A 12,015-nucleotide genomic window follows, 5' to 3' on the forward strand; every position below is an offset into this window, starting at 1 on the left:
GAGCCACGTGGCAAGGTATAGATTTGTTGAAATGGGTTAATTTAAGATATAAGAACAGTTAGCAAAAAGCCTGCCACGGCCATACAGTTTATAAGCAATACAAGTCTCTGTGTTTACTTGGTTGGGTCTGAGTGGCTGTGGGACTGGCGGGTGACAAAGATTTGTCCTGACTGTGGGCCAGGCAGGAAAACTCTAGCTACACACAACCACTGAAAACCACAGGCAATGCAGAGCCTGAGTGAGGACTTCTGATCTTCCTGCCCAGTCTCTGTCCTATTTAGTCCAGCCTTTGTTTGAAGGAGTCTTTTAGTTTTCTGGTTTTATTTAGGGTGGTGGTGCCACCCCAAATCCCTTGAGGAAGTGATCTACCGCAGCTGTGGTGATCTCTGCCCTGTTTTTTTTTTTTTTCTTGGTCTATTTATTTCACTTTCCATGTGAACATCGAGGCAAAGAAAGCCAGAGGTTGGAAATGGCAGTGCCCACCCTGTGGGGTTGGTGTCCCCAGGAGGTGAAGGGGTCTAGCCTAATCTCCTCCAAAGACTGTGCTACCTCAGCAATCAGAAGATCTTAATCAAGGGCAAGGGTAGAGGCAGGGCCTGGGAACAGGAGCCGGGGAGATCACTGTGAGCAGTGCCACATCTTGTGTCTGAAGCTTTTCTGGGTTCGAACTAAATACTGGTCCTACCCTCCTACCACCACCCCCTACCTGTCACCCTGGACATGTTCCTACTCTGGGTAGAGGTATGTTGGAGCCAATCTGGTCTAGGTTGAAAGAGCTAGTTGTTAAATTCTCAGGAACTTTGTAAGCTATTTGCTGAACATAGCTGTCATTAAAACTTGTATAGGCTGAGGATGTAGCTCAGTGGGTAGAGTTCTTGCCATATAAACCCAGGTGGCACACACCTATAATCCTAGCACTTGGAAGGCAAAGACAGCAGGATCAAAAGTTCAAGGTCACCCACAGCTAAATAGCCAGTTCAAGGCCAGTCTAGACTACATAATGACCTTGTCTTCAAAAAACAAAAAAGGCCACTTGTATACACTTACAGTGTAAGAGAGTATAGTAAATAATGTTTAAAGAGTGTAATTTATTTCTTTCAATATTAAGTAGCTCTTGGGGATTTTGTCTGTGGTCTTATCCAGTGAACACAGTATTTAATAGCATGCCATCATATATCTCTTCCCTACTTCTTGACTCCATGTTGGATGACATCAGTTGGCAACTTGAAACTACCATGATGACAGTATCTTACCATTGGCAAGCACTAAACATCCGGGCATTTCTTCCCAGCACTGAATCTGCATTCGCCAACATCTCATGCACGGGGCAGCCACCCGTGACCGGAGGTAACAGGACAAAGCGCATCAAGTGTGCCTCTTTCCAGCCCAGTGCAGGACGGCTTCAGGTTATGCACGTAGAGCATTTGAGAGCTTGGCGTGAGTTAGGAGAAAAGCCATTGACTTGTGAAAGAATCGTTGGCTTCCTTTGTCCTGTTTGCTACGTTGGAGGAGCTTTGAGCTGCGACTTTGCTGCAGGTTCCTTGTCATAACTGTACCTTGACATCTGGTGTTTACTCCAAGCTGAGATTTCAAGGAAGGGCAGTTGGAGGCCAAGGCAGCTCCTAGAGACAGATGGGCAGAGTGTCTGTTTTGGCATCGTCCAGGACACGGGCAGCAGTGGTCCGAGAAAGCCCCACTGACCTGCAGGCGGGAGAGAGCCTGCCAGGTTAGCCATACACTTGGCATCCAGAGAAGGGGATCAAAGCCAGTAACGGTCACAGCGAGGACAAAAGCCCTCATTATGAAATACTGTCACCCAAAAGGGATGCTTGACAGTGGGGCTTTGGGGGTGGAGCTATGAATCTTAAAGCCCACGTGTGTCTGTGAGTTAGACCTGTTTGGGAAGACGAGGCATGCTTCCAGATGGGTTTCCAGTGACCTAAACCTTATCTGTGTCGTCATGTAGACTCTCACAGGACGGACAAGAAGAGCAAAACCTCCAGGGTTGTCTGCCAGTGTGAGAAGACTTGACGGCAGGAACCATCTCTGTCCACTGAACAATAACAGCAGCCAATGCCTTTGCACTGTGCTGCTGACCTGCACACCAACATACCCATGGCTAGTTCTACAAACTGATATTTCAGAACAGCATATCTCAAGGCTGTCATTTGAAAGAAGCCCAAAGAACAGAGCAGACATGTCCACCACCCGTCCTTGCTCTGCTGCTGTCTCTGATTGTGGGCTTTTGTAAGTTGTTACAATCCTAGCCGAGTGATGGGAATATAACAGGTTGTGGAATTGGAGAATGCTAAATCTTTGTTCCTAATGGCAAAACATGTTTTTCTCATTTTCATCAGAATGTGTGATCCATGCCATTTGAAATCAAATACCAAACACAATGAGCCATTAGTGTAATAGCTCATTACTAACAGCGGTCTTATAAATAATACATTCTTATCATGCACATGCAGCTCGCCATGAAGCCAGCAAAAGGTATTTCAGGCCATGGAAGTTTCGCTGCGCCAGCACGGCTGTAGATTAGAAGGACATCTCCATGTGAACCAAGATGGATGCCAATTTTCCCTGCCGGGAGTGAGGCTGGCCGTCTCTTTCTGCACATATGGTAGATGGATTGGTTAATCAGCGTCTGCTGAGTCTTGGGCTTGAAATTATAGAGAAGCCAGACAACTGCAGCTACACAGCCTTTGTTCGGGAGCGCAAACAAGACAAACAATTACTTGTTATTTGGGAAAAAAATTAAAATGTTTATTTTGGACTTTCATTAAAGTGTCAATGGCTTTATAAAACAGCTGTGTAAATCAGCCTTTTATAGCAAGTATCATTTGGGGAGGGGTCCTGTGAAGAAAGGAATATGCAAGGAAAATTCATTCTAAAAAAGACTCCTTAAAAATAAAGGGCATCTCACATTTGCTTTTCAAGCACACAAAGCTTTCAGAGAAATAGTTTGCTGTCTGTCTTTTCCTGTATCAGCAAACATCCTTGCCACTTGCCTCTCTGTTGTAGGATGTTGAAGCATCGTCCATTTGTGTGGAGATACTCCTTCTTGGGAAAGGGTGCTGCACAGTACTAGTGGGTCCACTTCCTGAATAGAAAGACTGTGTCACTTAGTCACTCACTCAGCTTCCTGGGAGTCTGTGTTCCTCATCAAAAAAATGAAAAAAAAATCATAGATTAAAATCATGACCACCGTTTCAAGAGCTTCAGTACCCATTGTCTTAGTGTGCGGAGGGTTGTTTGTTTGTAGATCAGTCCAGACTTCACTGAGCTGTTTCCCTCCAAACAACCTTTCTTCACTTCTCCTCCTCCACAACCAATCAAGTAATAAATAAGTGCATTCAAGAGATATAGAAGAGTTTCTCCCTATTAAGGAGCCCTGAATTGTAACTGTTCTCTAAGTTGGGGTTTATCAGACGGGTCAGGAGCAACCTGCTTTACTAAGAGCTGTGCATGATGTGTGGGGAAGGACAGGGTGGAGAAAAGTGTTAGGAGGTCGGGGCTTATGGATGAATAAAAAGAAAAGCAAACACACCCCTGCCCCCATCTCTCTCTCTCTCTCTCTCTCTCTCTCTCTCTCTCTCTCTCTCTCTCTCTCTCTCTCTCTCTCAAAGACCAAAATCTACCTCACTAGCTGGCAGCGGGAGTGGGATAGGCAAGGTGAGGGAGTGTCCAGGAAGAGGTCAGGTGTAGCATTCCAGTGTCTCCTCAAGAACACCCTGGCAACTTGCCTAAGTTCCTTCCCAACTGTGATGAGCATCCACAGTGGTCACTTGTTGGTTATGCTGTTGAGCATGTTCTATGCATTGTACCGGATGCAAGAGCTACTTGAAGACCCTTCCACCCTTAAATCACTCAGAGTGTCCCCCAAGCTACCCGTGGGCCACATGCCAAGAGCTCGTGGCAGATCCACAGCAACCACCGCCTTAAATCTGATAGATGACTGTATTCTGCCATTCCAGGTGGAAGGCAAGGCTGTTGGGTTCATGAGTGTGTGCTCCAGTGTGAACTTGACCCTGCTGCATGAATGCTTCGACTTGGGCCCTTTCCATGGATTCTGTGTCCCACATCCTGATGATCTTTTGGAACCATCAAAGGAATCAAGTATTCAAGGAAGCCAAGGTACAGTGACTCTCCCAGGACATACCAGAAAGTTCAGTCCATGTCTTACACACAGCTATTTGCTGAAAGGGCATCTTAAGTCTCTTCCAGTTCTGTTTATGGAGTAAATCCACACGATTAGTGACATGTTTGTGAAATCTGTGGGTCCAGGAACAAATCTGTACAGCTAGACATGGTTTAATTAAAGCTAAAGGTTCCCAAATCCAGGATGTTTGCTTGCAGAATGGTCAGTGAGATTTTTGTTTTCGTTACTGAGGATCGGGTTCAGAGCTTTATGCATGTTGGATAAGAGCTCTATCTCTGAGCTACATTCCCAGTGCCACTTTAGTCTCTCTCTCTCTCTCTCTCTCTCTCTCTCTCTCTCTCTCTCTCTCTCTCTCTCTCTCTCTCTCTCTCTCTCTCTCCCTCTCTCTCTCTCTCACACACACACACACACACACACACACACACACACACACTTACACACACACTCAGAGAGAGAGAGAGAGAGAGAGCAGAATTTAATAAATAACTTCAAGAATTCAGTGGACTAGTGAAATATCTTAGTGGCAGATCACTGGTCTAGTGTGGACTAGGTTTCCTAGTTAAGCACTGATCCAATTTTCAGTGCTTAAAATGTTTAAATGTTTAAAAAGCAATTAATTTTGAAGGCTCCGTATACTTTAAACTTTGATTTTTACAATCAGTACTTCTGTGTGTATGTCTTTGGCAAACTCTCTATAGTATGAGCCTATTGCAAGTTGATTCCTAGCTATATGAAATAACATGAATTTTCAATTTTTTATTTGTGTGTGTGTATGTATTGGGAAATAGTATTTTAAGGTGTGTTACTTTTGCTTATGTTGCATTTGTTTAATTCTGTGAAGCTGTGTCATTTTGCCTGTCTAGAACACTTGATGGTCTAATAAAGAGCCAAATGGCCAATAGTGAGGTAGGAGAAAGGATAGGTGGGGCTGGCAGGCAGAAGGAATTAATAGGAGAAATCTTGGAGACGAGATCTAGGAGCAAGAGAAGGAGGAGGACATCAGGGGCCAGCCACCCAGCTACACAATCAGCAACAGAGTAAGAAAGAAAGGTGTACAAAAATAGAGAACGGTAAAAGCCCAGAGGCAAAAGACAGACAGGCCAATTTAAAGTGAAGAAAAGCTGGCAAGAAACAAGCTAAGCTATGGCCGGGCATTCATAATTAAGAATAAGCCTCCATGTGTGATTTCTTTGGGAGCTGGGTGGTAGGCCCCCAAAGAGACAAAGAGTAAGAAAACAACCAACAGTATGTATGTCTGTATGGGTATATCCTGAGTGTGTGTGTGTGTGTGTGTGTGTGTGTGTGTGTGTGTGTGTGTACATGCAAATGTGTGCATGCCTGTGGAGGACTGAAGAGGGTGTCAGCATCCTTGGAGCTGGAAATACAGGTTGTGAGCTGCCATATGAATGCTAGGAACTGAATTCAGGTCCTCTGCAGGAGCAGTACAAGCCCTTAACCCTGAGCCATAAGATGAATTTTGAATATTGTCTGTGTCATTATTTCATGATGTAAGATGAGGTAGTCTCAAAGTTTGGTTATTAAGCACCATAGTAGCTTCATGGTTAAGTAGGTTCTTAAGGCAAATAGGCAAGTAAGCTTAGGTATGTCAATTCATGTAGCTGGAGAGTTTTCTCTCCAGGTCCCACCAAGCCCCCAGCAGTCTGACAGCCCATTTATAAAATAAACACACAAATGCTTGTATTACTTATAAACTGTATGGCCATGGCAGGCTTCTTGTTATCTACTTCTTCTATTATAAATTAACCCATTTCTATTAATCTATAAGTTGCCATGTGGCTCGTGGCTTACTGGTACCTTACATCTTGTTTGTCATGGCAGTGGCTGGCAGGTCTCCTGACTCAGCCTTCCTGTTCCCAGAATTCTCCTTTCTGCTTGTCCCGCCTATACTTTTTGCCTGGCTACTGGCCAGACAGCATTTTATTTATATGGCGCGATATCCACAGCACTTCCCCTTTTCTTTCAAAAAGGAAGGTTTTAAATTTTACATAGTAAAATTACATATAACAGCATGGAACTGTGCCTCACCTTTTCCAGGATCCTGTGACAATTCCTCTGTTCTATCTTGTGAGTTTTTCTTTCTTAATAAATCTCTTTGCCCTTTAAGCAGAATCCTTTGAACTACACCGCCTGTTACAATATCTAGTCTATGTATAATATCTAGACTATTTGTATTTGGCAAAATTAAAGAAGATATCCTATCTATCCTATATTTGTGAGCCTAAGGTTTTATATCTAACTTATCTTTTATCCTAACTAAGGAAAATTATAACTATCTAGTCTTCAACCACATCAAAGACCTCAGAAGGATATAATATTACCTGAGAAATGGGAGAAGGATGCAAGCAAATTTCTTGCAGGGTAGACAGAGACAGCTGGCAGCCTGGACAGTCATCCAAAGTTCCTCTGTAAAGTTGGGGCATCTGTCTTCAGCCCACAGGCTTAGAGTCTCTCAGTCATTTTTTCTCAGTGTCCTGTAGAATGTCTGGCAGTTTCCTCTGTGAAGCAGGAACCTGAAGGACCATTTTGCCAAGCAAAGTTCAGTGGTCATCTTTCTATGGGTCCTACATGTCCAGTCGATCAAGCAGTCCAGGCAAGAACAGTTTCTTGCCCAAATGGCTATTTTTGCTAAAGTGAAGATAAACTCCATATGGAGTGTCTTTGATGCCCATCCTCCTCTCTGAAGTAAATCAGTGCTGCCAGGAGCAGACATGTCTCACTGTCCAGAAAGTCTAAATTTTTAAAACTTTTTTTTTTTTTTTTTTTTTTTTTTTTTTGGTTTTTTGAGACAGGGTTTCTCTGTGTAGCTTTGCGCCTCTCCTGGAATTCACTTGGTAGCCCAGGCTGGCCTCGAACTCACAAAGATCCACCTGGCTCTGCCTCCCGATTGCTGGGGTTAAAGGTGTGCACCACCACTGTATGGCCATGGCAGGCTTCTTGTTATCTACTTCTTCTATTATAAATTAACCCATTTCTTTTAATCTATAAGTTGCCATGTGGCTCGTGGCTTACTGGTACCTTACATCTTGTTTGTCATGGCAGTGGCTGGCAGGTCTCCTGACTCAGCCTTCCTGTTCCCAGAATTCTCTTTTCTGCTTGTCCCGCCTATACTTTTTGCCTGGCTACTGGCTATTTATACAGAGCAATATCCACAGCAAATTCACTTCTCTTATCTGGATTCCCATGTGTAGGGTGAGGAAAATCTCCATCAGACAGGAGTTGTGAATATTTACTGAGATATGACATTTGAAACACTTTACTTGGTGTCCATGTCTTGAATGAATTTGGTAAATGTTGAAAGTAGTTAGTGACCATTATTTCTTTATGACTGGATGTACACTCACTCTTCAGGGGAAAAATCAGGATTTTTTTTTTTTAAATTTCACTTCTTTCTCTAACATGCTTTCTCTTTTAGTAAGGTTGTTCAAAAACAGGAAGAGGAGCAATATGGCTGGTGTACAGGACTTGGTATTCCAGTCAATTACAGGTGTCGTTTTAGCCAACCTTGTATCTCCAGTGGGAAAACCAAATACTAGACACACGGGTGCACAGACCGGTCCTGACTGTATGTACTCATCACACAGAACCGTGAGGCCCTCATGGAAAGGCTCTTCCCTCTTGTACCAATGGCAGCACCCTTCCTGAAAGTGAGACTTGAAGGTATTGCTGTTTCATGGCAAGCAGTGGCTTGCCCAGCCTCTCAGGGAAAGAATGTTCTGGAGGAACATTTAAATACCATGAGATAACCCTAAACTAGAAGTTGTCACAGTTGCTTTCCAGGGCTCGAATTCTTCTTTGAAGGTGGCACCAAACAGGAGCCTTGCTGTGGCTCAGTATTCTCATGTATAAAGGGGAGATAAAAATAATACCCAACCCAGGGAATGGTTAGGAAGAGTAAATATTAGAATTGTGATGCACTTCGCTCAGTGGCAAGTATGTAAATTTTAAAGTTTTTTTTTCTGTTTTCTGTGCTATCATTCTTTTAAAAAGACAAAAACGGAAACAAAACAAAAAAAAAAAAAAAAAAAAAAAAAGACCCTGAAAACCAGATTGGAAGGCTATAGACTCCTCCTGGGGCTGAGTCCTCCTGACACTACTGCAGTTCCTTATATAGAATATAGAAAAATTCCTGTCTCAGAAATTTTATTGAAGAGGAGGAGAGTCAACTTTAAGCAGAACTGTGGGCCTGAAATTACACACTATCTGTTATGTCTCTAGCTGGCAAAATTCTACGGAGATGGGAAAGGCAGGCAGCTGTCTTCTCATTACCCCCCTCAACCTATTTCTTAAACTCGTTTGCTCTAGGACAGGGTGGCAAGCAAAGGAAGCAGGGAGACTCGTCACCCATCACAGGGTGTTTATTTTTGAAAATTGGTTTTCTGTTCACTGACACAAAGATGATTCTTTATGAAATTGTTACCAGGGAGCTTCCATTGTAGACTTGAGATAACTCAGGGATGGAGTCATAGGTCCTCAGCAGCTCATTATAACCAAGCAGAGTCATCAACAAATTCCACAGCCGTCTTTTCATCACATCAACAGAAGAAGCTCCAGAGAAGACTGAAAATGAGCTGTGACCTGTTTGTTTTTTGTTACTCTGATGGAAGTCTCCAGTTAAAGGAAATAGAATTTCTTGAAAATATGATCTGAAATTTGTGTTTTAAATGAGCACACATCATTGCAGTTTGTATTTGATTATAATTTCTATTTTGTATTTTGTTTGCTGATTGTTCTACTTACTCTTCTGATGCTGTGATAAAGCACTCTAACCAAAAGCAAGTTGGGAAGGAAAGGGTTGATTTGACTTACACTTCCAGGTCATGATCCAGTACTGAGGGAGGTCAGGGCAGGAGCCCAAGGCAGGAAGGAACTGAAGCAGAAACCATGAAGGAATGCTGCTTACCAGCTTGCTCTCTAGCTGATGCTCAGCTAGCTTTCTTATATAGCCAGGACTCACTTGCCTAGGGATGGTGCCCCCCATAGCGGGCTGGCCCCTCCCATATCAATCATCCATCAAGACAACCTCTTACAAACATGGCCACAGTCCAGTCTGATCTGGGCAGTTACTCAGTTGAGGTTCCCTCTTCCCAGGTGACTCTAGGTTGTGTCAAGTTGGCAGTAAAAACTATGAAGGACAGTGATTTTTTCATTTTAAAGGATGTTCATATGCCTTACCTCATCGTATCCTCATAGCTTGATGCTAGAGCGTTAGGGCAGGTGACACTCTCTCTATTTCATCTCTGCCCAAGTTTGTCCAAGGTTTATAAATTTCATCAGGAACTGTCTCAAAAGCCCAGTCCAGCCTCTTATCTAGCCTCTCTGCATCTGTACAAAGTGACAATCTGGGTGAGGTGACTCTCTTTTTATTTTGGGGGCTGGGTGCTCATGATCTTATACATGCCAGTCTACCACTGAGCTACACTCCCAGCCCAACTCCACCTGTTTCTTTAGTTACAGCTTCTTTAACTGTGGGTCACAACCCCAGTGGAGTCTGAGTGTAGGGGTTACGAAAAATTTGGCAACAATCAAAGGTTTTTTAGTGGTCAAAAATCAATTCAGAATCAATTGTGCAATGAATCCAAGGTGTTTCTGGTGATGCTCACCTGTGTCATATCATGTGACTTCACTGTAGCCTTGGTTCTGAACACACAGCATGTACTGACTGTTTACAGTGCTCAATCTGTCACATCATTTCATGCTAAGGAATGTTTCCTGAGAGGTTATGAATTGCAGTGTTTTTACTTTACATACAAAATTCTCTTCTCCTACAGAGTGGGGATTTTAATATTTTTAAGCTTTTAATATTTTTCTATCAAGATTCTTCAGTCTGTAAGTATCAAATTAATATATCTTTGGTTGGATTATGTTCAAACATTTGGTTTTAAAAATTGCTGTTTGAGTTGCTGGCTTGAATTTAATTAAAAAAAAATCATTAAACGATTCCTGTAACTCCAGAGTTGGTGGGGCAGAGGTAGACAGATCTCTGAAGCTCGTTGGCCAGAAAAATCTAGCCAAATCAATGAGCTTTAGGTTCATTCATAGAGAGACCTTGTTTCAAAAGAGTAAAGGTGGAGAGTGATCAAGGAAGGTAGCAGATGTCAACCTCTGGCTCCCCCTACCACCACCACATGCGCAGGTACCCACACTAACAAGTATATACACCACGCACAAAATCACAAAATGAATTTTGGCTTGAGACTAACATAGAATTTCCAACAATTTATAAAATTATCCCAGGCATACTGCTACCATTTTGTATTCCACACTTATGGGAAGCAGCATTCTCACCTTTTAATTGTACAACCAAAATGTTAGTGCAACCAAAACATGAGTCACCTCTGAAAATGTTGGGCATGTTCTACTGCTTCAGAGTTAAATATTTTGCCAAGACCTAATTCTTAATCTAAAAGTCAATCACATGTACCTAATTAGTATACAAGTTTGCTTTTCTCTTTAATAAATATTAACGTGGACTAGAGAATGGCTCGATCAGTAAAGTCTTGCCACAGAAGCATGAGGACCTGAATTTGATCCCAGCACCTTTAAAAAACCTGGCATGGTAATGTAGCAGGAATCTTAAAAGTTCTTATTAATAAAATCAAACTGGAGGCGAGTTATTGGGGTCCATGCTGATAGATCAGAGAGACAGAACAAGCCACAGCTATCTCACCTCACCGGATCCTCAGCTGGTCTTGTTTCCTCAGACTGGAAGCTTCTGTGTCATCCCAATGGCTCTCAGCTGAACTGCTGCTCAAAAGCCTGAATGCTTAACCAGCCAAAATGCTTAACCAGCCAAAATCTTCTAGTTTCTGGTCCTCACGCCTTATATATCTTTTTGCTTTCTACCACCACTCCTTGGGATTAAAGCCTTGCTTCCTGGGATTGAAGGCATGAGTCACCATGCCTGGCTGTTTCCAATGTGGCCTTGAACTCACAGAGATCCAGAGGGATTTCTATCTCTGGAATGCTAGGATTAAAGGTGTGGGTGCCACCATTTTCTAGCCTTTGTATCTAGTGGCTGTCTGTTCTCTGACCCCAGATAAATTTATTAGAGTACACAATATTTTGGGGAACACAATACCACCACATGGTAACATGCTCCTGTGATCCCAGTGCTGAGGAGGCAGAGACAGGATAGTCCCTAGGGGTGGCTGGCCAGGCAGTCCAGCTGAATCAGTGAGGAGCTCCAGGTACAGTGAGAGACCCTGTCTCAATAAGAAAAAACAAAGATGAAGAATTGAGAAAGACATCCAACATCTTCCTCTAGCATCCACAGTGCCTGTGTACATTCATGAACACCTCAAAGTGCATACACCCATGCTCCAAAATGGTAAAATGACAAGTTTACCCAAGAACTGGTTTCAAATGATTTTTTATGATTCATTATTGGTAAATGTTTAATTAACTTATATATTTTATATACCCATATACCCAGGGCATAAACATTTCTCAGGCACAAAAGAGACCTAGAGTAGATGTAGATTGAATACTTCCATGACAGGTATGTTTCACTAAAAACAGAATCAGGGTTTTTCATGTCAGTGAGCTGTTTAATGAGAGATTTCCTTAGTGATTTACCAGAGACCAACCCATATCCTCTGCATATGTTTGAAGACAACTTTCTCATGCTGGAACCTTCACCCCTGTATCTTCAGGCCTGTCTAGAGCTATGGAAGACAGCTGCCCTGTCAGGTTGCAAGCTAGAAGAGCTAGGGAATGACTACCGCATGTACTGATCATTCCTGGAATCCAGTCTCTGCCCTCTGCCCTCTTCTGTCCCTAAGGACTCCCACATAAATGACTGTCTTTCGATCTTTGACTCCAGATCTGCTTCT

The 12,015-nt window shown here is 42.9% G+C and overlaps 1 protein-coding gene across 5 annotated transcripts in view; it reads left to right on the top strand.

Annotated features, from left to right (window-relative positions):
• Positions 1 to 12,015, top strand: part of Cfap61 (cilia and flagella associated protein 61) — a 302,729-nt gene that overhangs the window by 41,134 nt on the left and 249,580 nt on the right. For all 5 annotated transcript variants that reach the window (XM_076570780.1, XM_076570781.1, XM_076570783.1 and 2 more), the window contains one exon: positions 3,978 to 4,137. In XM_076570780.1, coding sequence (XP_076426895.1) covers positions 3,978 to 4,137 — 160 coding nt within the window. The remainder of the gene's footprint in view (positions 1 to 3,977; positions 4,138 to 12,015) is intronic.

The sequence above is a fragment of the Peromyscus maniculatus genome, chromosome 4, assembly GCF_049852395.1.
Source record: "Peromyscus maniculatus bairdii isolate BWxNUB_F1_BW_parent chromosome 4, HU_Pman_BW_mat_3.1, whole genome shotgun sequence".
Classification (NCBI taxonomy): domain Eukaryota; kingdom Metazoa; phylum Chordata; class Mammalia; order Rodentia; family Cricetidae; genus Peromyscus; species Peromyscus maniculatus.